At 40.2% G+C, this 27124-nt stretch overlaps 1 protein-coding gene across 2 annotated transcripts in view; it reads right to left on the reverse strand.

The window, feature by feature from the left end:
- klf17 (Kruppel like factor 17) overlaps nt 1–24314 on the reverse strand; it is an 80448-nt gene extending 56134 nt beyond the window's left edge. The window contains exon 1 of one of the 2 annotated variants that reach the window (XM_028594446.1): nt 24200–24314. In XM_028594446.1, coding sequence (XP_028450247.1) covers nt 24200–24266 — 67 coding nt within the window. In that variant the 5' untranslated portion in view covers nt 24267–24314. The remainder of the gene's footprint in view (nt 1–24199) is intronic. The other variant, XM_028594448.1, reaches the window with a different exon arrangement.
- Nucleotides 24315–27124: the final 2810 nt, after the last annotated feature.

Raw genomic sequence — 27124 nt, forward strand, 5'->3', positions numbered from 1 at the left:
CACACACACACACACACACACACACACACACACACACACACACACACACACACACACACACACACACACACACACACACACACACACACACACACACACACACACACACACACACACACACACACACACTCCTTGATCATGTCCTAAGATGGCAGTAATAACAGCGTTTAGTCTAGGTGATTTAGCATTACTCAATCTCAGCTAACACCTCTCAGGAATTCAGCCAGAGGGGAAATCGACAGTCAAACTGACACTTAATGAGCTCAGTAGGGAAAGCAGGCAACGAAAACCGAAGAACATCCATCAGAGTTTTCGTTTATTATTATGATTATAGGAAACATCACTTTAAGTAGTATATCCTCCTACCGATTGACCCAACCACTAATTGGTGCATCAGATCAGAAAACACTTCTATGCGTTGTATTTTGTCCAGCCTGTCCTGACCCAAAAAAGACCATCTGGGTCAATTGTCCAAGTAGCTCATAACGACTGACAATTACGTTTCATTTTAGGCATTGAATTATCGTGGCCGTAGTAATTATTTCAAAAGCAAACTAAACCAGTTTGGTTTCATAATGTTTACTGCATGTTTAAAATGGCGCCCAAGTCTTTGGCAATCAATCTATAATGTTGTTTAGGTATGAGGATGTGTTGATTTTGTCATTTGATTTGTATGAATGAAGTACCAGAGAAAATACAGATTATATGAAATGACCATGGTGTGAATTCCCTTTTCTCCCATCCCCATTGGCTTATTTTCCCACATCCTACAAGTCCGCAGCTTCTCTGTGACCTATGCACAAATTAAGGAAATAATGTGACAGACTGAACAGGAACTACATCATTTATTCTTCAACTGATCAGGATTAAGACATGATCTCCCAGTCAGGAGCTCTCTTGCATATCACCCATAACTTGCTGTATTACTTTGAATGAGATAAATGCTTCCCACACAGTCCTGTCTCCACTGTTCACCTCAACCGTGGAGGTAGGAAGCAGAGGGGAAACCCCCTGGAATCCCCGCTTTCTGTGTGGCCTGTGAACCCCAGATTCAAGAGGTCCACAACCAATTTGCCTACACCCTCACCAGGCATTTTTTTGTAATCCCTGTGTCAAGCAGCAATGAGACGGAGTTCTGAAAGCTCCCAAACATAAAATACGTATGGGCTTCAGCATCAGTTTCACTGAACCAAGGAAAATAATGAATACATTCTAAATAAATCCAGTACATGAATACACAAGAAGGAAATATTTCAAAATCAGATTACTTTTGAAGCAAACTGTATGAGGTCACAGCACTCTTGCTTGCGTAATACATTTCAACATTTGAAATAAACTAAGCCTTTAAACATTTGTCAAAATATTTTTTACTTTACTTGTTCAACATTTAAATCACTTTCTTTATAATCAAGAGAAAGTTGTTTTTCCTTTGATGTCTAAACCTTTTTTTTCACTACATTGTACGAACACAGACTTTATAAGAGAGCAGAATTGGCCGGGCTAGACCACTAACAAGCCCCCACTGGCCCTTCTTAATAATCTGGGACTAACTGATGGAGACAAGCCAAAGTGGAGGAAGTAGCCTGGATCCCTTAGTGGGCTACCGGAACTACTGTGGCTCTGTGCGTATGTGCATATGCTTCCCTCAGTGGAGGAAATGTTACCCCTCTGGAGACTATTACCTAGTAGCACCATTAGCACTGGAAGACGGAAACTGAGCTGCTTCGTCTTTCCAACTTCCCACTGCTGTGGAAATGGCACACATAAAGGCTGCAATTCAGATAGAAAGAAATACAGAATGATAGGGTACACTGGGTGGTGGTGTGGTTTGTTGTTGGAGACCAACAGTCTATACAAACCACTAAACATTTGACAATTGACTTTTTGCACTTTCTAAACCATGCGAGGCACCTGTTGGACTATTGGATGAATTGCCATGAAATTCTGTATAGACATGAGTGGTTTCCCGAGGATGAACCCTACTGATTTTGGTGATCCCCTGACGGAGGTTGTGATTGTTGTTCCAGAAAGGATTGTCCCCACAATCATAACATGTATTGGGCCTCTTTCCTTTGCTGTCCGCTCAAACCTGCGCAATTTAGGGTTGAGGTTTGATAAATCTATACGGTTTGACTCACATGTAAAGCAGCTAAGCCAATGTTGTTTTTTCCATCGGAGATATATTAGCAAATTGAGATCTGTAGTTTCCACTGCTGAATTTGAGATGCTCATACATGCATTTATCTATTCTCGCATTGATTACTGCAACTCACTGTTCTCTGCACTCAGTAGGACTGCCCTTGATCGCCTTCAATCCATCCAAAACGCCGCTGCAAGGCTATTTATAAGGTCATCCAGACGGTCTTACATCAGCCCTGTACTCAGGACCCTGCACTGGCTACTTGTCAAATATAGGATTCAATATAAGATTGTCACATTAACATACAGAGCATTGCACCTGCATATGTGGCTGACCTACTGGAACCTTATTTGACAGCGCTCCCTCTAAGGTCTAGTGCCACCATCAGGTATAAATGTACTTATACTTTGGTTTATGACCAAATACCTGCAAAAATAATGACATTCCCATCTGTACTAATTAGCCAGTGCTTGCATGGTAACACGCTAAATTAAGATAGTGAACAGATAAGTATTATGCTTGCAACACCAGCATTTTAGCATTGTCACTGTGAGCACGTTACCATGCTAACTTCAGCCCAAAGCACTGCTAAGTGCTGTACAGCGTATAGGCTGCTGGCTCTTCTGGCTTCCTAGTAGAAAACAAATCTGGTATGTTTTGAAGAACAAAAAGTTAACTTACATTATATTCATGATATCATACTTCCAGGAATTTTACTTGTCTGCAATTATTACCTTTACCAAAGAGGTTATGTTTTCGATTGTCTGTTTGTCAGCAGGATTGCGGAAAAACTACTGGCCTGATTTTCATGAAACTTGGTGGAAGGGTGTACTGTAGCATGGTCCAAGGAAGAACCCATTCAATTTTGGAGCGGATCCAAATAATGGAGTAGACACACTTACACAATTATTTTTCACTTTTGTTAACATTGTGAGATATGCCATAACATTGGCAGAGGTCTGAGCACCTGAACGCCCTTCTAATTTTAATCGATTTTGGCAATCACAGCTTATGCTGAACTCAGTTCCACGGAGCAGAATCCTTATCAGTCAAAAGGTTTTATCATACCAAGGTGCAGTTATCTACTAAGAAGCTTGGCTTGGCTGGATGTCAAATCAGTCACAAACACAGCTGCATGTGGTCTTGTGTGTTGTATATCCGTGTGTATATCCAAGAAAAAGCAGCATTTACACTTGTTCATTAAAAGGTCCAATATGTAATATATTTAAAGTATTTATAAAAGAATGAGCACAATGTCATCAGATATTAAAGAAACATGCTAAGCTGAAATACTATCTTCTCTGACAACAACGGCAGTTTTTTCTCCTTTGAAATTTCCATTCTGTGACGGAATGTCGGTTTTTGTTTTGGCCTGTGTGTTGTAGTAAACTGCCCAGTTTGACCCCCAGGTTGCCAGACATCAAACACAAACACAGCGGGCTGCAGCGACGGTAGCAGCAACCAAACATCTGGATTAACAGAGATTGATTCATTCTACCCAACCTAAAAAAAAAAAACTCAGCATCTTTCTAAACAGTTGCATGACCAGAGACATGGTAAAACACAAATATTGTAGATGCATTTAAAAGATGGAGACAGCTTAGAGTCCAAAAGGACTGCCAAGTTGGCTAATTTCCTCCAAAAACAGGTAAGCTTTATTAAAATTATATATAATTATGTAGAGTACTCAAGTTAATAACTCGCAGTAAAAAAATTAAGACACAGCCGGTGAAGTGATCTCGACTGGTGCTAACGCCTCCATGCTAACGGCTAACGTTACAGGAGGACCACAATGACTTCCTCATAATGGAAACATGCAATTTAACTTTGGCAAAACAACCAGGTAACATGAATTGTTAGATTGGGACACAGCTTACGTTCTCTACAGGTCGCTCTGCAACGTATGTAACGTTTTGTTTTGTCATGGAATATTCTTGTGGCTAACGTTACCATCGCCAGCTTCAAGGTTATGATATGTTGGACAGTAAGATGATTTCTACTTTGTTACAAACTGGCATGCAACCATAACGTGTAATGTACAGAGTACAGACATGCGGTATAACAGGGTCTGGAAAGTAGTAGTACCGAAAATCTCCCCTTTGCTGAAATTCTTCCCCTGGCTCATTTTAGTAGTATTTGTATACTAAACACAAACGAGGTCCCTCTCTACATGCTCCATTCTGTTGTCACTAACCATACATATATTGCATATTTTTCATTTAAAACTTGAGACGCCCAGTCATTCTGCCTCCAGATTCAGTAAGCCCAAAGCTCTTTTACTCTTAGTGATAACTTCACATCATATTTAGGGCGACTTACTACTACTAATCTATTGTATACACAGTACACTAAAGAAATGTGGGCTGAATTGCCAAACCTTTTATAATACATTATCTCCTCCACTGTTATGGTTCAACATTCAAAAACACAGTACGTAAATTCTGACAGGTGTTAGATGAAGTTTGAATACTATCAGGTAAAGAAAACAACATCATAAGGTAGATATAGGTTTGGGCTACAAGCCAAGTATGAATATAGGTTTCTTGATAGTGTTTACTGATACACCTGCAGAATGTGGAGAGCAGAGCAAACAAAGGATATTAAGTACTGTTTCTGAGCAGAGACAGACCTACGTGTGGATAACTGCATGTTGTCTGCATGTTTAGGCGTTTGGAGACATTTGAAAATGCAAGTCAGGCTCATGTTAAAGTCTGTAAATTGATACTGTTTTACCATCTGTCCAAACACTGGGCAGATCTGCATACAGTATGCACATGTACAAAGATGGTAACTAAAATACATGGTGCCAAATCAATATGGCAAGTCAGGCTCTTTTTAACAACTTATATACTACTCACTACAACAATACAACTCACTTTCCAATTGGAAAAAAACAACTCAGACCTTCATCATGGACCAAAACGTTGTTAACAAGTGCAATGTGCTGTATTTTTTGGTCTTTTCACAAAAAGATTTACAAAAAAAAGCACCCCCTAATAATGAAAGTGACAAAAGGACATTCCTGTGACTGACATACCAGTACTTTAGAATTAGGCAAAGTCAGCCACACACTTGAAATTGCAGGTGCATTGAGCAATGCAGAGAGTTTTCTTGAGACTATTTAAAATTAGTGTTGTGTTTTCCATAACATATCTAAATATTCTGCTTCAATGTTGTGCTATCACCTACTCATAGCACTAAAGCTGTTAAAGGATATAGTCTGGTAACTGGTTTACATTTCTCTTATTGGCTACAAATCCAATGAAAAGACCAAGAAATACATTAATCCTACTGTCTTGTCTGTGTACCCAGAGTCTAATATATCTTATTCCACTGTGCCATAGAGCTCCATTGTTGTCCAAAAACTATTAAAAAGTGGCCACACTGATGCTCTGGGTGACATGTTTTTCCGTTACTATAACTACCAATATGTTGTAGTTTATTTTGAGTCAACACCACACACACTGCGGGTGCCATAAATACTCACCAGGGCACAAAATATGTATTAATCCGCCAGTGAAAATAGCCCCTAACAAATGCACTATATACTCCTCTTTGAGTAATGTTTGTTAAACAACTACAGTGCCCAGGTATGTCAGGATATTATTATTTCTTTTTTTTAAATGAAAGTATGTATTTGTGAGCCATTGTTCAAGATGTGTCTTCAATAGGAACCAATAGGCTTGTGGCTGAGTGCCGCAGATAGGGTAGCAAACTAAAAAGAATTGAAAGACGGACTGATGCATTGTTGGTTTTGGTCTTTCCAACGGATTATTAACAATAACAAAGTTAGCTAAAGGAGCTAAAAACTTCTCAGAGCCATCTTCCAATATTACAAGGGGTGAGTATTCAACTATAAAAACAAAATTGTAAGTTTTCTTTCAAAACACCGAAAAACTACAACATATACATTTAAATTAAAATCTGCAACCTGCCACCTATTTATGTAAAAGTTAGGCACCAGTGCTGCACAGCACACACAATAACAGTTATGTGTAATGATAAAGAGCAATCCTAATAGTATATAGTCATAACCAACTTCATTTAGCAAGAATGTAAATTAAATCCTATCAGCACGATGCAATTTCAACTCTTATCAGGTATTTCACAAACGTTAAGCTACATTACACACAAGAGCAAATTAGCATCAAAGTCATTATGTGTCGTTTGTGTCTGTATGTATTATGTGTTGCATTTCTGCATGTGTCTTAGTGTATATTTACACTATAGTGTGTGATTATGAAAGAAGTATGAAATAAGGTAGACAAGACGAGAAGTACAATAACATTTCAGCTTGTGTGACACCCATCCAGTGTAGTCTGGATCACAGGATTATGATAAACACACAGGCACACAAACACACATACTGTGGGCACGCATGGATCAAGGCACGTATTGTTAATTCCCTTGAGAAACCGGCCGCAAACTGGCTCTGTAATGCAAAGAGGAAGCGTCGGGTCTCGCTGCCGAGGAACTTCAAAGACCCAGATGGGAGACTCATTTGCTCAGGGAGATTTTCTATTTAGATGCTATTGCAGCAGTGGCACCACAGCAGCACTATCACATATCTAGGAAACCCCACATTAGGAATTCGGTTGTTGCTTTTATCCTTTTTCTCTCTCTCTCTCTCTCTCTCTCTCTCTCTCTTTCTCCATCCCGTCTCCTGTCGTCTGCTCACACATTAATTCTTAAGATTGAGGGGGAAAAATATACAGTGCGTGCATGCTTGACATAGCTCTCCACATCAAAACAGCATAAATGCACTGATGATAACTCAACAGCCAATTTGTTTGTCTTACACACTTTGATATGTATCTCCATGTCATGTGTTGTTTTAGTCAAAGCTTTCAAGTGTCCCAGTGATTCATGTCCTGTCAAGTGGTCTCCCTCCCTCTGTGCTCTTTGGTTTCATTTTTTATGTCTGCGGTTGTTTCCCTCGATGTGTTTCATCAAAAAGGTTAATCGATTGATTAATTGAACTTCATATACCTTCTATAAAACATCATATACAACGCATAAACTTCCCTTTGTGACTGTTGTACCATTTAGTACAGAACGTGTGTGTGTGTGTGCGTGTGAACCAATACACAATCCACACAGTCATTATGTCTGAACAGACAACTCATAAACATAATTGACCGATAAGGAAGAGGAGACGTGCTGAGTTAACCTCAGCTACACACACACACACACACACACACACACACACACACACACACACACACACACACACACACACACACACACACACACACACACACACACACACACACACACACACACACACACACACACACACACACACACACACACACACACACACACACACACACACACACACACACACACACACACACACACACACACACACACACACACACACACCTCTGGACAGAGAGGGAAAAGTGCGCAGACACACGCATGCAAATACATTATAAACATACCTGTACATCCTGGAAGTTGTTTATATACCTACGCATACACGTGCGTGTGTGAAGTGAAATTAAGTATAGAGAAGGAAAGAAAAGAAATAAACGAGGATGTAAATGGAGAGAAGAAAATACACATCTTCACATCACAAAGGCTTTAGTAGTGATTCAACAGTTTCAAGTATTACTGGCTGGGCAATACAAAACAAGACAATCTTAGTTAGTTTTAGCAAATTTGAGTTCCAGGTAAGGATCCCAAAACAGATTTACTTTAGAATGTGTTTTCTTTACTGTACACCCATACATGGCACTTAAATGCAGGTATTCTACTGTATATTACCAGGGTCAGACATTGGTGGCACAAGTACAAAAGGAGAGATTTAGGTAGGAATTCATGAAAGTTGTCAGTACTAAACCATCACAGAAGCTCACAGAAGTTACACTTATTAATACTTTACAAGCATCATTGCACTGAATCCTTGATTACACCTTCCGTCTTGTTTTCAAAACAATCAGATTTTAATATTACTTGATTAAAAAAAGATGATGTGTACAGATGTTAAAAAGCTTTCTACAATGAACTGTGATTATGATCATATTGTCTTAATTAGCACTGAAATATCAGGTGGTTCCTGTCAGGAATGCCTGGACTTATTACTGTACATCAGGAGCCGTTTGTGACTGGGATCATAAATCAAATACTAATGTGCAAATGTTAAATCACATATACAAAAGGTATTTAACCACTATTATTTTATTTACATGCATGCAGCATAAAAGCAGCAGTTTTACCCAGTTAAACTCATTTAACTGGGTAAAACCCAAATTGTCACTGATTATTGTTGACTCAGCTGGTACGGTGGATAAGTTTAAATGTGAAATGGGATGAAGTCATCAGATGAAACAAAGGTTTTGGGCATAAAGATATGGAGTAACTGATGTCATGGGTAAGGGAAAGCTGCTCTTAGACAAAATCTAGTTGCCTCATATCAACCAGCACAGGATGTTCAAGTGTTTGCATGGAGCAGTGAATTACTAAGTCGGGTCTATGTTGTTATGTTGATGTGAAATGTGAATGTGAAAATCAACCAAAACATGGTTGAGAAAAATAAAACCTTTTGTTAGTCGAAATAGCATGTTAAGATACAAAACACATCTATTTATGATACAACTCACTGTATGCTACCTAAGGGCATCTTTAAAGCCAGAGCAACAATGGCATATCAACCATAAAAACATGGTACCATAAAACATGAGAGCACACATCCTGATGTTTGACCTGCATTCATGTCAGTTTGATAAGATCGGCCTCATAAAAGGAGTATGAATGGGTAGTAAAACCCGACTCTTTAATTATCCATTTCATAACTGCCATGTTCAAGTTGCACAAGACTGTACAAGAGAAAAGCTGACGATGTCTAGTCTGTTGCACGCATTACAAAGACCTGTGCAGTAGGTTACTATGTGGCCGTCTGCATACGTAACACGTTCAATGTAGCCAAAGTAGCGTAACTTACTTTGTTACCGACTCCCTCTTTCCGACTCAACACATCGCGCCAGCATCCTTTGAAGCAACACACAGCCACGCAACTGCAACTACAAATAACATGTTGACTCTGTGTTGTTGTCTTGTTGCAAGCTAAAAGTATCTTCATGGTTGGTGAGATGGTACTGGTAAAGACGTCAGAATGCTCAGATTCTTAGACTGTCCAGGCCAACATTAGGCCTGCGTGAACAAAACCCAGGCCCCTAATTTAGGCCTAGTCCACACGGACACGGGTATTTTTATAACCAGAGTTTTTTCTCCTCCGTTTTAAAAAAAAAAACCCGTCCACACATGCTCAGTTTAAAATAAACCTCTGTCCACATGAAAACGCAAAAACACGCTGTCAAGCGCTGTCAAGAGCATGCCACACCAGCAGGCGGCGATATAACCCAAATCGTAAAGTCACCTTGGCCAATCAGAAGCCTAGAAAAAAGTTACATCCTACTCATCCGCCATTGCAAAGAATCGTCAACAAACATCAGGCTCGTTCGAGATGAACTGCGCCTCGCCTGTAAAGCGGACGAGAGCAGGCGGCAGCACCCGGGGGCGGTGACAAAAGTCCGCTCTCAAGTCGGACAGTTTTCCAGCTGATTCCAGCAGCCTTCAGGCTGAACAGGAAGTGACATAAACACTGTGGTCTGATTCCGATTTAATAAAATGTTATCAGACCCATATATGCTTGTACACAGTCTCCAGTTGATTTTATTATGGCAGAGTAGCTGTCAAAATTCTCTACATGTGATCTGTTGCTGATTTTAATTAACAACAGACTGTAGATGATCCGTAATCTGAAGAGATTTAGTCTCTCTGACTTCTAAACATAACTATCAGCCTCACAACAGGTGTTCTGTACAGAATAAGCCTTTAAATGAGACAAATAGCAGTTAAAATCCCTCCAATTCAAAATCAATAAAACGTTTATATAAAACGTTGTCATGTTAAGTCGATTCTGAACCAATCAGCTGTTCGATCAGCTGAGAGGCCGGCGTTTCCCAGCATGCCCTGGGTCCGCCTGCGTCCGCCTGGCTCTTGCAGTTGGTGAAAAGCAGCTGCGCTACCTGCGTCTCAAAACTGCGGCCGCCTTGGTCTCGTGAGATTATCGTTGCCCACGTGTGCATGACGTCAGAGCAAGTCGGGATCAAGTCGGACAAGAATCTAACCAGCATGCATTGGGCGGCGATCGCCGGTGATCGATTCTGCGCAGATCTGGCTCATCTCGAACGAGCCCATCAACAAAGCAGTTAGCGGCGCACAATATGACGTCAAACACAGCGGATAACGGCGCACACTCTGACGTCTCAAGGCAAAAAACCCGGTTATACTGTCCACACGACAACACTGTAACCGGCGGTTCTGAAAATGCTCACCCTGGCCGGAGTTTTCAAAAATGTTTGGTTACAGTGCCCTGAAACTGCGTTTTCGTGTGGAAGGAAGGCCGAACCGCGTAAAAAAAGTCACGGTTATAAAAATACCCGTGTTCGTGTGGACATGGCGTTATTTGAATGAGACCTCTGCATTGACAGAGCAGGGGTGCCAAGACAGAGGGTTCCTGCAAAAGAATGCAGGGTCATCCAGCAAAGAAGTTGAACTTGACTCAACTTATGCCACAACAGGTGTGTGTGCTGACACAGAGAGGCGACTGTTTGTTCAAACAACAATGGCAGTTCCTTAAGAGGTCAGCGTAGAGAGATGGTTTATCCAATCACCAAGTAAGGCAGGGTTTGAAATCTGTCTTAATCCCTTTTTATTTCCTGCCTTTGAGTGCGGCCATAAGAACAGGTATGAAACACTTTCACCCTTAGACTTGGTGAGTCATCAAATAGTACGACTCCCTACTGAACCCTTTAGTTTCTCGTTTAGTTCGGGAGACTATTTGGTCATGCATGCGTGCAATCACACAACCACTAACTGTTCTGTTTGAATGGACAGCATAAGTTGGAATTTAAGGCCCAGTTCTCACATTCATATCATACTGATGCTTCTTTTCTACCCTCAGGTCAGGAACATGCTGGAGCAGAAATAATCCCTACAATAAGGCTGCCATTTCCTGATTAAGATCATTTCCACTATCCATGTCAATCCAGTTTAGCACTTCATACACAAATTTACCCACACTTCATGATGTTGATAGCACCATGTCAGTTCTACTTAGCTCGTTGACATGTCAGTTCCTCACAGGCATCGTCCTCAAAAATGGTCAACGAAAGGAAGACTATGTTGAATGAACAACATGCTTGACTAAAGCTGCTTACACATATAGCCGACGGCTAGAAAAGCCAGACGAAATGATCAGTCTCCCCGTGTTGGTCCAAAAAGTGCCACAAAACACACCAAAAAGACGAGACGAGACTTAATGCATCTCTATAACAGCAGGCGGCGCTAATCTGTATTGTTGCCCAAGAAATGAACACTGGCAGCTGATTGGACGAACGCGTCACATGGGTTTGTGTTCTCCGGAAATTCAAAGCCAGACTGTCATGGCGGCCGTTCAGAATACAATCTCATATTGTACTAAAATAGTTCACTGAAACATGTTTCTGAAAACATTTTAAGGGAGAAATAGGCCATGCAGTTGCTGAATCTGACTTCATTTCAGCTCAACAAAGGTCAGTTTAAAAGATTTTCATCAGATTTCGAGAGACTCTAGTCACCTCATTCCGCTCGCCATTTCCGGGTGAGTCCCGGCTGTCCTGCCGGCGACTGAACATGTCAGGTCGGTGTTGAAGATAAAAAAGTTAAAACCATGCTTATGTTTTTTAATAGGCTACAATATACTTCAAGGTAAAAAATGTAAGCTGTTGTGTGACTAAATGAAGGAATGTTTCAATACTGATTAAGCCTAATCAGCATTTGTCTGGCTCACACCTTCTCAAGCTTCTAAAGAATTGATTAGGTCATGGCTGTTATTTAGCATAAATGTAAAAGCTCTAGAAGTCTTATTGTTTAAACAACTTTGAGAGCCATCCCCTGTTGAGCTAGACGTGATTAGAACAATGAATGTGTATTCATATAGTTGGATTGATTGGGAACGTACACTTTTCTTTTGAGAGACATCTGACCAATATGGGAAGATTTCATTTGAGGAACCACACAGGTGTAGGGAATAAATGTGTGATCCGGAGAATGTCTCAGGACTGTTTTTATGTGACTCCACAAGGAGATGCATGGATTCAGTCCGCTGTCAGCTGCAGTGTAATATTTGTTTTGTCATGTCGCATGGCTGCTAACTGTGACCCGACAGGGGAAGCATGTTCTGCAGTCTGCTGCTGGCAGTGTTTTACGTTTTATGTTTGATTGTGTTTCGACTGTCGTTTTCATGTAGTTTCATTAAACCTTTTGCTTAACTTTCAATTCGACCCCAGCCTCTCCTCCTTCCTCCAGAAATCGAAGAACACGTCTTTTAGATAATCTTAACATCGGCCAAAATGAACACCGACAGCCCCCCAGACTGACGACGGCACCGGACACACCAAACAGACTCGAGTCACTGACCTCGCCAGACTGTCCAACGGCTGATAATCTCCTTGGTGTGTCAGCACCTTAAGACTGACTGCTCATTTAATCTGAACTTTGAGAAGAAGAAAAAAATGACAGTGAGGACGTCGGTGAAATCAAAGAGAAGAATATAATCATTTTTAATGCAACTTAAACATTTAAACCCCCTAATTACCACAGGAACATGAATACCCTTTCTGAAACCTCTATTATCCAACACAACAAAAGCTATTGTTTCCCACACTGCACAAGTCTTTCCTATGTGGAGAGACTATTTCTGTAAAAGACCTGGCTGGTAGTATCAAATACACAGTTAACACTGCACGTCAAACCCTCGGTCATTGGATCCAATGGATAAATCACTAAATCACACCACAATAGCTGCAGACTCGGCTCATTCACAAAGGCCACATGAAAAGGGAAGGAGAGAAAGAGGGAAGTCTGACTTCCATGGCTCAGGCCAGCCAGACAAAAGGCTCTGGAGCAGCATTGCCTCGGGACAAAATCATATGACACTGGTGCACAGGAAATCACCCAAATTGTCTATTGTCTGGGACAACATCACAATCCCTCTGCCTCTACGCAGGGGCAGAAAACTGGGGAGGGAGAGAGCTGAGGGAAGATGGATAGAAGAGGGGGAGAAAGTGGGAGAGTGAGAAGTGAAAAGAGGATGGCAGTATATATTCCGGGATCTTCACGCCATGTTCGGAGGGTACAAATAAGAAACTGTATTCTAAAACTGGAGTAGCCATCAAGAAGACACCTGTGGAGCTTTCATTTTTGTTTTCATCAATGTCCCGGATACAAAATAAGCCTAAAACTACCGTGTCAACACATGATATTTGTGTCTGTCCATGTGTAGTCTATAGCTTGATAGATAACAGCTCAATCTGCATCCCACAACTATCTAAAATGGATGGCTTGTGTATTGCTGAGGACCCAAGGAAGTGCAGTGTCGAGTGCAACTTTTGAGATCTACGTGACATATTTATAAGTAATGCGTTATGTACACACTGTGTAGGGTATTGAGAGGGGACACCCATTTACTGTTACAAAGCCAAACAGCATATTGGGTACAGCTCGCTCTCTGTTCTGCACGCTACAGTACATTCAAGAACAGATGAAGAAAGAGAGACCAGAGATGTTCCATTGTCACAAACTCAAAACATTTCAAGCATCAGCTACGTAACTTTATAATAAAACGCATTAGTTCTCAGAAATGGCCTGGTCTCAGATAGCTAGCTGTTAGCAAATGTATACTAGCATTGCTAGGGGACGCAACTATGTCATGGCAGGTGTATTGCTCAGTTTTAAACTGCACTGCACTAGTAAAAAAGCAAAGCAACAACGACAATGCAAGCATTGGAGGATCAGTTTTACTACTTTGTATTGACATAGGCTGATTCCTCCAAAAGGGAAAAGTCTACCAAGGATTTTTATTCTTAAGGTAAACAGTCATGTTAATGTAATATCAACTCAGGGATATTTTCTACAACATTCTTGTAATTTGCAAGTTCACTGACACAAACTTAACCCTATTGTTACACTGGTTTCTATGCAGCCTTTTTTTTTTACCAAGGTGAAGTTTTAGTTTTGTGCATGACTAAATGGAGGTCTGTGCAACATACAAAGAAACTTGAATCAGTGAACATTTCGATTTTTCATGGAGTGCACATACAAAGTGGAGGTTGACTACAGCAAAGATCTAAAGTAGATGGAGTTTAATCAGAAAGTTGGGCTGTCTTTCTCTGTAATCTGAGGTCCGTTTGTAGTGTCATTTTAATGTCAAATTTTGATTGAGATAAGCTTACGGTTATCCTTATTGTACTAATAGTATTAACAGAATGCTTTTCAAACTATCTTAGTTTACAGTCATGCCGTACTACTTCTCACCTGGAAAACCATTAAGGATCACCAGAACTGTATAAACACAGAGAAATCCAGGGGGGCATGGTGTTCCTTGGTGTTGTGAGAACAGTGCAAACATTCAAATGAAGGCAAGAGTGTGGAACAAGTTTGATCAACACAATACAAGGTGATCTGTAACTTTCAAAATCAGCCTACAACTCCTCTCCCCCCTCTGTTTAGGGATGTATTTGAACAGGTGAGCATAGTCAGCCAAAGAACGATGTGCAGGTAGGTAGTCAGTCAGACTGTCAGGTAGAGCCTCAGGCCACACTGGCTCTCATCCAGTCAGCTACACAACACATATAGACAGCTCTCCTCTGGCCTTCTCATTCATCCCTCATTTCACCCCCCCCCCCTTGTCTCTGGGAACAACATGTCCTCACCCTCACCCCCCCAACACACACACACACACACACACACACACACACACACACACACACACACACACACACACACACACACACACACACACACACACACACACACACACACACACGCTAAATTGTAAAAATAAAGCTTTTAGGAGGATCAATCCAACAGACTTTGTGTTTTTTTTCCAAATTTGGTGATGATGATGATGATGATGAAATGTGACAAAACATTTTATTTCTAAACTAAAATAAATAAAAAAGTTTAATAAAAATACGTTGAAACTGTTTTAGACGCATTGATTCAACTTCAAGATACTTTTTGAGGATGTAGTGGTGTTTCTATTATTTTGTCAAGCCATTTATAGCAAGGGTAGGCTAAATAGCACATGTGATGCAAAAAATAAAATAATTTATTTAAAATAATTAAAATAAATTATATAAATTAATTTATTTTTGCATTACACAATCATTTTACTTACATGCGATTGAGATTTTTTTTCTTTTCTTTTGTTAGGGTGTTTCTGCAGGATTCCTCTAACCCATTTTAATTAAATTATTTAAATTTGACCATACAGCCTTAGCAATAAACAGTGTTCTTTAATGTTGCCACCAGGCATCGGCGCGGTTTTAAAAGTAACGTATTAGCACTGGTGTCGAAAAAAAATAAAAATAAATACACAACCCTAACTACCAAAGCTGACACAACTCATTTGTTCCCAAAACTGACCGGAGGAGGATGGAGGAAAGGATCCAAAGAAAAGATATCCAAATAGCCAGAGAAAAACTCACAGCTGTTAATATTCCAAAAAGGATATTTTGATGCAAAGAGATAGCCCTTCAGTACCTGTCAGTTACTTTGAGTTCAAACAGCAGTCAGCCTGCAAACACAAACACGTGATTGTGCACACACCGAATCACTTAAAAAAGTTTGCGTGTGTGTCTGTGACCTAAAAAAGCCTAATGGGTCATTATGCAAAACACCTAAAGAAAAACAAAGCCTCATTAGGAAACAACTCAACTAACTTCAACTTGAATTGAAATGAAATTGTCGACCTCAGAAACAGGGATCTGGGATCACTTCTGTTTGGGAAGCATGGGCCAGCTGAGGTGCTTTTGAACAAAACACTGAATTCCACCAGCTCCACCAGTTGGTGGCGGTTTACATTTTTTAGCATTAATCTTTAAAATATTCTCCACCTTTTGAGCAAACTTCAAAATGTCTTATTTTAAAGTACTTCTAATAACCCACCATTAAGGCTACTATGATACCCCTAAAACAAGCAATGGGCCTCTGTGTGTCAGGGGTGTGTGCATGTGCTAAAACAGCAGGACTGTAATCCCTGTCTGTGCTAAGCCTCTACTAACCAAGCATTGTTGCACTGTTTGCTTGAGTATGAACATAAAGTTGGTCCCTTTGCTTGTAGAAATCTTAACAGCAATAACAGCCACACTGGACTCTTCCCCTTTGACAAACTGACGCTTTAATTATGGGATTATGACAAGATTAGAGGATGTCACTTATAAGTGTTATCATCTGATTACTAAAAGGACAATACACAAGGAGTTAGGAAGGGGCTCTATAGGAGCCTGTGTCAACGTCTGTCTACCTTCAAACAGGAACTGTCAAATTAATAATAATGCTTTATTTACAAACACCAACTGAACCCTAAAGGATATCCTGGACCATCCTCCTTCTTAAAAAGGATGTAGGACTAAATCAGGTCACAGATCTGATGTGCATACACACCAGATGACTCCTGCTGATTGCATAATGTGTCCTTATTATAGACGTGTGGAAAGGTGTCATTTCATAAATAGCTTGTAAAATTGTGCAAGAATATTCAGTTTCAAATTTTATTTATCATATTTTTTATCATATTTTCCATACCTTCCATTCTATTTTTTGGACTCGGTCTTGACCCAATCTCGAAACTGCTCGGACTAGTCCCATATTTGACTTGAGTGCTCTTGACAATAGTCCAGGTCTGTTTTTATGAAGAATGAATGAATGGACACAACTTTGCACAATATGCACTAAAAACAAGAATCTGTAAGAGACATTTTGTTTTGTACCAATGTCTTGCTGCCATTTAACAGAAGAGCCTTCAATTACAGTACACTCGCTTCAATCAGGATTGGATTTATCTTAATCTTATATGTTTGGGAAATACTGCTTCCATCTTTCAGCCGCTGCAACTACCGTTCGAACCCTTCCTTCGTTGTGAGCCGTTGTGTGTGTGTGTGTGTGTGTTTGTGTGTTGTCTATCACCTTTTGTTGATTTTTACTTAAGCTCTTTGGGGATTGCAGAAATCACCATGCAAACAAAACCTATCATTTGCTTACAGTCAGGCTTTAGAAAGATTAGTTGCACCTGCAAACAGGTGTTACATAACACTGAAATAATTTCAGTCAACATTAAAATGATAATTGTTTACATTGCATGAGTTTACATTACGGGAGAGATTAAAATACTGTTCAGATGTTCTTGTTTTGATGAGCTAGACTGATTTTAAAATATATGACTTATATTAAAATATATTACTTAAGGCTGGTTAATTAAAGGCCTCCTGTGAACCACAGTACAGCATGCAATCCAACTGACCAACATAATGCAATGTGTTCTTATCTGACGCCCCACCTGATATGTCAACAGTTTGGTCTTCTGTTCACACCACATGGTTAGCATTAACATGTGGCTACTAGCTCAGGATCAACCAGTGAACACAGGTCAAGCCTCGCTCGTCTCGTTTTACACAGGAGCAGGATGTGAGTTTTGCTTTGCATACGCCACATCAAACAAGTGTGCTTTGAGCGACTGTGTATCCAGTAACCATGTGGATGATGACAGACAATAAAGGGCATCATCGGCAGCTGTGTCATTCTACACCTGTGCATGTGAAGAGTTGAAATGTGTTTTAGCAGGTCGGCCTGTTTCCTCTGTACGCTTGTCTGTTTAAAAATAAATGTAAAGTTGCAATGTACTGTATTCACTATTCTGATAGCAATAAATCAACATGTTGGATGTAATCAACTTTGTATGCATATTCATGATCCAAAGCGAATTCCTGTAGTAACAGCGTCTGTCCTAACCATAGACAGTATACAATATGGATGTAGTGTCCGTGACATAATCCATAGGTTTCCAAAGAGCCAAAATAAAGCCGAAAGCGCACGGCTAACAGCGGCTCCGGACATTGTCATCTTGGCAGTGCCTGACATCGGCTAATCCAAAAATAGGCAAAGAGGTGGAGCGTGGATGGAGCTGAGGTGGGCTGAATGAAGCCTACAGTCTATGCTAGTCCCTTGTGAAGGCAGCCACCTGTCACTCAAAGCGGAAATCACTTAATTATGCATAACTTAAAGTCTGAATATAATTTAAATGGGTGAGTTATAAAAAAAAAAAAAATGAAAACCTAACAGTTTTTTATAAAAGGGGGTACTTAGCTAAGACCAAAACCATAAACATGTTCAATTTTGCTGTAAAGTTGGGCTTTTTTCCCTTAAAGATTTTTCTTTGGCCATTTATTGACAGGACAGCTGAAGACATGAAAGGGGAGAGAGAGGGGGGAATGACATTCAGCAAAGGGCCGCAGGTCGGAGTCGAACCCAGGCCTGCTTTGTTAAGGAGTAAACCTCTATATATGGGCGCCCGCTCTACCAACTGAGCTATCTGGGCACCCAAAGTTGGGCATTTTAACAGTTGCGTCTATGGGGAGCCGTCTTTTGGAGCCAGCCTGAAGTGGCCATTCGAAGAACATCACTTTTTGGCACTTCCGCACTGGCTTCATTTTTGTTTTTCGCTTGGTCCTAACTAAGGTTATTGTCATACGATGCTTAGTGAAAGTTCAACCAACACAACTTCATGCCGACTCTGACTGAGGGCGTTCAACACGTTTCACTTCAACCAACCAATCAGATTCTGCCATGATCCCTTTGAGCCAATCATCTTGTTGCTGTAAAAAATTAAAAACTGCTTCTCTCTATGCAACTGTCAGCCATCATTACAGTGTATGAGAACAAGCAGTCTAATGGTTCCATCCAGTAAGCTCATCAGTAATCTCACTCCACATCACATCTGTACTGATTTTCAACCAGGTTGTGCTCCAATCTTCCATCACCAGTGTCCAGATTCAATCGGGGGTATGTTCCTCTATGGCTCACGCTGCAGCTACCCACGTAAAATTATGACATTAGAATAATCCCCAAAGACTTCTCTCAAATAAATACATTTGTTGATGCCTAACTCTTTAAGCCTTTCTTTCAATTAAAAATTCTGGTGGAAAGAGAGAAACTTATGCAGGTGGAATATCACAGGTTTTTGGGGGGTTTGGGACACAACGCACACATACCGGTGCTCACGTTCCACACACCCCAGTTACTCCTTTTCACCATTATCTGATGTTGTCATCTCCCCCTTTCAATATATGGGGATCTTGTGGCAAGACCCCCCTCTTTCCCCAATACACACACACACACACACACACACACACACACACACACACACACACACACACACACACACACACACACACACACACACACACACACACACACACACACACACACACACACACACACACACACGGCCAGTGTTCTCCCCTGGGGGGCTTGCCAAGATGAAAGGAGGAGTGGTGAAGGGGACTAAAGGAGCAGATGAAACAGATGAGATGACCTCGCTCTTCATCTTTTCTCTCAGCTCGCTCGGTCCTTTTCACCTATCGGATACTAGTTTTCCAACGTTTAAGCTTTAGAGTATATTTATATTCATGTCACGGCTTTGTTTTTGTTTGGTATGTTCTGTAGCTTCAAATTCTTGTTGTCTTTTAATTCCTATTGATTTTTTAAATATGGTCAGTGGAGTCAATCTTTTTGCTTATGTTTCATATATAGCCTGACATTTATAAACGGGCTTTTCTTTTTTTTTCTGTTTAGGGAGTACTTTACCCTCATGCTACACCTGGAACAAAGTTGCATCAAATTAGCAAACGGCCATATCCCTGATCTTGATTTGTCCTTTTGGTAACCTAATACATGTCTTGCCATTCTGTTCAAGATAACTTAATAGAAACTAGTACCTCTTTCATTAAGTTAAATGTAAAAGAGCCTCTATAAAAAGGTCTTCCATGACACGCTGGGAGGGTGTTTGCTGTCGAACACCGCCGCCCTGTGGAACGTTAGTGTCATTGCAGGAGGACAGGTTGGATCTACATAGGTGTAAACACACTGCGATGCTGTAGGGTATTACTGAGATACAATTAAGTAGGGGCGGCCTCTAGCTCACCCAGTAAGCCCCATGTAGGCTGAGTCCTGCAGCGGCGCGGGTTTGAGTCCGACCTGCTGCCCTTTGCTGCGTGTCATCCCCAGTCTCTCTCCCACTTTCCCGTCTATCCATTGTCACTATATAATAGTATATAAAAAGGGAAAAGCCCCCAAAAAAATACTCTTTAAAAAAGATACAACTAAGTAAATAAAACAAATCTCTAAAAATGATGTGGATCAAGTTACAGAAATATTAACACATTCATTAACACGCGTTGCTGTAAAGACCTATCACTGCTTGTAAATTGATATGTAAAATGTCAGACTGCAGTGGGCGATGAAGTATTCAGATTCTTGTAGCAATACTACACTGTAAAAATACTCTGTTACAAATAAGTCTTCTATTTAAACTGTTTCAAGTAAAAGCAGTTTAGTACAAATAGCTAAATTTACTTTAAGTTGTAAAAGTAAAAATACTTTTATTATTATTATTATTATTATTATTATTATGATGATGATAATATCATGCATTAACATGGAGCCATGTAACTAGATGAGGTGGAGCTAATTTTAACTACTCCTGTACAGTACTTAAATAATGCTGCATCCCATGTTGTGAATGTGTAACTTACGTTTTGTATATAAAATCTGCAAATCAGCTGTCAAATAAATACAGTGGAGTAAAATGTATAATATTTCCCTCTGAAATGCAGTTAAGTATAAAGCAGCACAAAAACTAAATACAAGTAAGAAGTTCGAGCAGTACCTGATTATTTGTACTACTGGTTTAAAAAGATGTGGATGTCTTTTATTTATTGCAATTAACTGCTGACTAAAGCATTTTCCCACCTATCAACTTTGCTTGGGATGATGTTATTAACTTCAAAGCTGTACATGTCTTAAATGGGACCTCACACCCATTCTATTTGGTGGTGGTAAACCGTATTTCACAGGACATTTTTGTTTTACTCCATTGCAATTTTATCATCCACATTTTCCATACTTTTGCAATGTAATAGAATGTTATAAAGGACTCTAAAGCCATGGGAACCCAGCTTGTGGTTCTGGGTGGAGCTAGCTGATAAGCTAAATTGCCTTAATGACTCTGAACCAGCCTTGAGGGGCTTCTTCTGTCAACTGGTTCAATTCCCTGCCTCTTTCTCCAGGCGCCTCTTGGACGGATTTCCTGGTACCTCTGGCACCCAACCTGGTCTCACACACACACACACACACACACACACACACACACACACACACACACACACACACACACACACACACACACACACACACACACACACACACACACACACACACACACACACACACACACACACACACACACACACACACACACACACACACACACACACACACACACACACACACACACACAGCCCAGAGTAAGTCAGTGATTGAATCAATATGCAGTTTGTGTCAAACTGTGTGTGCGTGTACTTGTTGTGAGTGTGTATTTATGGGTCTATGCGTGTCCACTGTGTATGCATCATATGTATGGGTGTACATGGGAGGTGTAGGAAGGAAGACGGGGCAGGGAGAGTACTATCATATTGATCGGCCTCTGTGTGTGTGGGTGTGTGTGTGTTTGTAAAATGCCATTAATGACCACACCATTCTGTGTACATCCACAGTATAGGACACCCAACTGTCTGACCTCCAAAAGACATTTCCATGGACATGGGATTAACAGCTACACACATACAAACACACACACACTGTTGGTCTTCTTTCACACATCACCAGACTGTACCACTGATGTTCTATACTTTGTAAAACAAAAAAGCTTTGAGGAATAATCTTGACCCTTGCATTTCTTTTTTTTTTTTTATGTTTAAACTGTTAAATGTTCTATTCACATTACAGCAGTGTGACTCATATCATTGACAAAATGTTGCTTAATATACTTATTTAAAGCCCCAATGAGAAGAACTATAAGCGATTACAGCATATATTGAAATATTCAAAAGGACATACATTTTTTGTTAGTAGAAAAATGTCCTGTTGAAAATCGACTGGTCTATTTTATAATACCACTGGGGGTCGCTAGCGGGCTAGATGCTGAATGTTTCAAATATCTCACATACAGGATGACCAATTATGGAGTCTATTGATACCCACTACTGCTGGGAGGCAAAACATGGAATTTTAAGAATAGGATGACTTTGTATAAGTTTGTGTTAATTTATCACATTACTTTTGTAAATAGGGAGAACAGGGTTTTTCCTGCATAGAGGAATTTTTGGCAGCCCACCAAATTTTAATTTGGCCAGCCCCAAAGGAAAATCCCCAGCCCCAAAATGACAAGAATTGAGAATAAAAATAGTGATTAAATTCCTCTCTAAATGTGTTTAAGAGCAATTTACCAAACAACAGTTGAACAAGCAGAACATAAACTTGAATATGAGAGCTTATCTAAGTTTTCTCTCCAGAGTCGAACAGTACCGGACTCTCCCGGTGATTTATTTAAATATTAATATTATTTTTTTTTTAAACCAGTCTTCTTAATTGGGGTTTTATTTGCTCAAGCATAATATACATTTTTGTTTATCAAATTGTCACAAATAACAGGAAAATGCATATTTCTGTCAAATAAGGTAACACAGACTCATTGCCTTTACTGTATGCCCCCCCCCCCCAAAGGCCCATTCTGAGCCAGAAACCCCCCGGAGAAGAGCCATTATATAAAAAAATAAAAAAAAACGACTCGTACACTGTTCTCTCTAGAACGTACAAATTAGAAAACAGAGTGACTGAAAGAAGATGGGATAATGGCCAAAAGGAAATTTTTTTTTTTAATTTTGTGTATACACATGATCTAATAAGACATACATAAAATAATTAGGCAAAACACATATAGGCTGTTCATCTCGGAGCACATCGATTTTCAATCTCTGCCATCATTTTGATCTAGTAGCACTGTAGTTCCCACTATCAGACATGATAAGCCACGGCTGAATCTCCAATTTCTACTCATCTAGATGGCCGCTGCTTAGAGCTGGGCAATATGGAGAAAATCACAATATTTTTGACCAAATACCTCAATATCAATACCGCAATAATATTGTAGTGTTGTTGACTATTGGTGCTTTCATAAAATATTTACACAATGAGATTTTTGATAAATAATCATCAGTAATGTGGATATAATGACTAAGTGGGTAAAGGCAAATAATATAACAGTTACAACAGTCTGGTAAGTTCAGAAAATGACACCACTGTACTGTAAACAAAAGTGGGACTGGGGATGAGGATGGGTGGAGGAATATTTTAGTTTTTTGTTTAATCTGCCCAATTTATTAAATGTAACTTCATGGTTCCTGGTTTGTGTGTGGGTGTAAGTGTGTCTGTGATGTGCGTGCATGAGAGAGGAGAGAATGCATTTTCCTTAAGACTTTAACTTACAAAATAAAAATGCTTAAGTATTGTAGATCTTGTTGTATTATGTTTCACATGCAGTTACACATTTGCCGGTTAAAAACAAGAAAGTGGCTGGTAAAAAGTTGAGTGGCTGGTAGATTTTGGAATCCACCAGCCACAGAGGCAGGTGAACAAAATAAGTTCATTTCCAACCCTGCAGCCACTTCGACCAATAACATCACTAGCTAACATGCTAGCCAACAGCAACCAGCTAACAACATGTTAAGCCAATTAGCATGCTGCCTGAGCCTCGAAACAAACCAAACAATCTTTCTTATCTACACATTATGGACCTTTTTCACAGCAGACATTTTGACTTGTCATAGTAGGAAAAGCACAGCTGAAACTGATAACCTTAACGATGGCTCAATTCCATCAAGTGTCCCAGTGAGCTATTTCAGTGAGCCAGGGTCTCTCCTAAGTGGAATGCAGCCATCATTAATGGTTTTCAATACACCTGTGCTTTTCCTACTATGACATGTCAACATGTCTGCCGTGAAAAAGTTCTATATCTAGCTAACAATGTGCTAGCTAACAACATGTTAACAAAAAATGCATTTAGCCTATCGCTGTCTAAAATAACTTACTTATTAAACAATATATAACACTCACAGAATACATAAAGATGGATGACGCGTCTCCACAATGGTCTCCACTTCCTCCTACTGGACTGAGCCATAGAGAGAAGTCTTTCTCTATCACTCTGGCCCGACCAATTGAGAGTTAATCATCTGTCAATCATTTTCTTTTTCTTTTTTTTCTTCTTCTTCTTCTTCTTCTTCTTCTTCTTCTTATAATTTGCCGCAGTCTAGATGCCTTTATTGCTGCCTCTCACAGGGCAAAAATATATTCCCGTTTAGTATCCTATTTACGTCTTGATGAATTCTAGGACAGTTTTTATAGTCCCAGGTTGGTTCTCTGTAGGATTTAACACAGCTGTCAATCTTGAAGTTTCACTCCGTTTTTATAGCATCAAATAACTAATAAAACCCACACTTTTCAGAAAAATGAACACTTGAACAAACATCAGCGCAATAACAACTGGCCTACCTTGAATGACAGAAACCATCTTTGGGAAAAATGTATTTGACATGTACTTAGATTTCTTGTTTGTTTGGCCCATGTCCTATCTCCTAACATGGAGGGGGTGGGATTTATGACCTATATAGCCTACTCAAATACAGCCACTGGCTATAGGCCTACTGCAAGACGCCACCATGATCAAGTCCACAGTCTGTGCATCAACCCCTGACAGAATTGTACATGCACTCAACACTACTCTAGAATATTCTATAAACTTTATCTCCTGCTGACAAAATATTGTCAGTACATTCACTACAACTTTATTAGCATCTGACAGCACTTACATGAGCGCTTACTGGGCAGGGCTGGGTCTAATAAGGCTTGGGCACAGATCTAAGCGTGGGGAGAGAGATCATATTGTTGTAATTCCTGCTAAGTAATGTTACTGGCGGTTGCTAAATGAGCTCTGATGTTTGGCAGGCCTGGTTTCTATAACACTGTTTAACAAGAGTATGCAGGCACACACACACACACACACACACACACACACACACACACACACACACACACACATACACACCTCTTCACCAAGCATGCTGACACCATCTGGCGATCTGCTGATAGCTGCCTGATAGCAGTAATGGGATTATGTGGAGTTTTATGGAGAGAGAGCAGTGGCTGTGTGTTAAAGCCCTCCTAGATGGCAATGCTGTCTTCTGGATCTGCTTCACAACCAGAGAAATGAGACTTCAAACCACCACCACCAATAATGTATGGACCCTATATCAGCTAACTGTTGTAGTAGGCCTACTTATTCTAGTTATTACTCCTAGATGCCACAGTGGGATACAATGAAAAAATGTAGTTATGTGTCAGGTTTTGTTTAGTGTCTTTCCTTTCACCTGTTCTAAGCCAAATGCTCTTATAATATGAATATTATAAAATAATATCCCTGATGATGTCATCAGTTTGGGCTTGGAGACTACACATATCTTTACATTACATTCATCTGAGACATTGTGGTTTTGGGATCAGTGTAACCAGTTGTGTTTCAAGCAAGACTCACCTCCTGCTGTGGTTTACCTCCCTTGCAATAAAACTTTTAGAATCTGACTTGAACACTCACTCTGACAATGATCTAACACATATACATGTGGTTATTTCACCTTATGGAAAACAGGCGTTAGCATGGCAGCATCTTCTACAAGCTTGCGTCTCAGCCAGCCAGCCTGAGCAGTGGGGGGGAACATATATCTCCAAAGACTTTCTATTTGGATTGATGCAAATGTGAAAACACTGTGCAATATGTATGCATGCTGTCACCAATTTGCAATTGCACATACAGTAGCAGACCACACGGCAGTTTCATTATACAGTATGAAAAGAGTACTCTTGTGCTAGAATCATAGCTAGCCTCAGGTTTACTCCGTTAGTTTGTGGTATTTTGATTAAACACCACTTTATTTGAGAATGTGCACTTTGAGTCACACCTGCTGGTTTTATTTTTATTTTCTGCAAATATGACTTTTTTCTTTACATAGTACAACTTTATTCTCCAAAATGCGGCACTAATACTCTGTTGTACTGACACAATCCTTTTGTGCAATTGGTCAGACCTTTGGGACAGGTGGGGAATCACAATGTCAATGCAACATTTTAGCATCACATCCTGATGCGTTATTATGGATCCCACTTAACTGCTAGGCAAGTCCCGCCCTACGAAGCAGCTTGATTGGTTGGGGTCAGGCATTGACCTTGAGTGGGTAAGGTTAGGATAGCCGACTGGTCAGGGGATAGGACCTGAACAAATTGGGTTACGTAACCTTTCGTAAGCATGGCCGCCTGGCCAATAGTGTGTGAATGCTTTTGAAGGGCGGGTCTTGCCTAGAAGTTGCGCGTGTTCCATAATAACGCCATACGATGTCCTATCCTGTATTTAACCTACCAGGATGCATAACTACACGATGAACTAAAACCAAAGGGAATAGAGCTATAAGATAATAAAGCTAAATAAAATAGTTCATCAGTAGAGACAAACTCATGCTTTCCTTGCCCCAGAATGATTCGGGACCCTATAAATTTATCTCTGAAAACAAAAAGGTGCACTGTGGGCCGTGTACATTACTTCAGGGGATGGAATTCAAACACAAAAGACACGCAAGACGCCAGACAAAGTCTATTAAAAATGCACATAAACAGAATAAGCGTCTTTTGCATTAAGGCCATCTTCCTTAGCTTTATTTCAGTTAAAACAGGAGCATTTCTCTTCCCTATGTCTTATTTTACAGCCCAGTTTGGGTGAACAAGACCACTCGTGGTATTTGAGAAGTTTTATTTTTTCATTTTTTTCAGCATTTCTTACAACAATACAGACGTCACAGAATACATAGTTTTACAAACACAAAGCACACCACCACCTTGGTTGCTGCTGCTGCCGTAAAGGGAAGGGGGAAATGCTGCGGGTTTTGGAAGTTGCCAGTTCAGCCATGGCCATTCCTCTTTTCCAGACACTTC

Source organism: Perca flavescens, chromosome 12 (genome assembly GCF_004354835.1).
Source record: "Perca flavescens isolate YP-PL-M2 chromosome 12, PFLA_1.0, whole genome shotgun sequence".
NCBI lineage: Eukaryota > Metazoa > Chordata > Actinopteri > Perciformes > Percidae > Perca > Perca flavescens.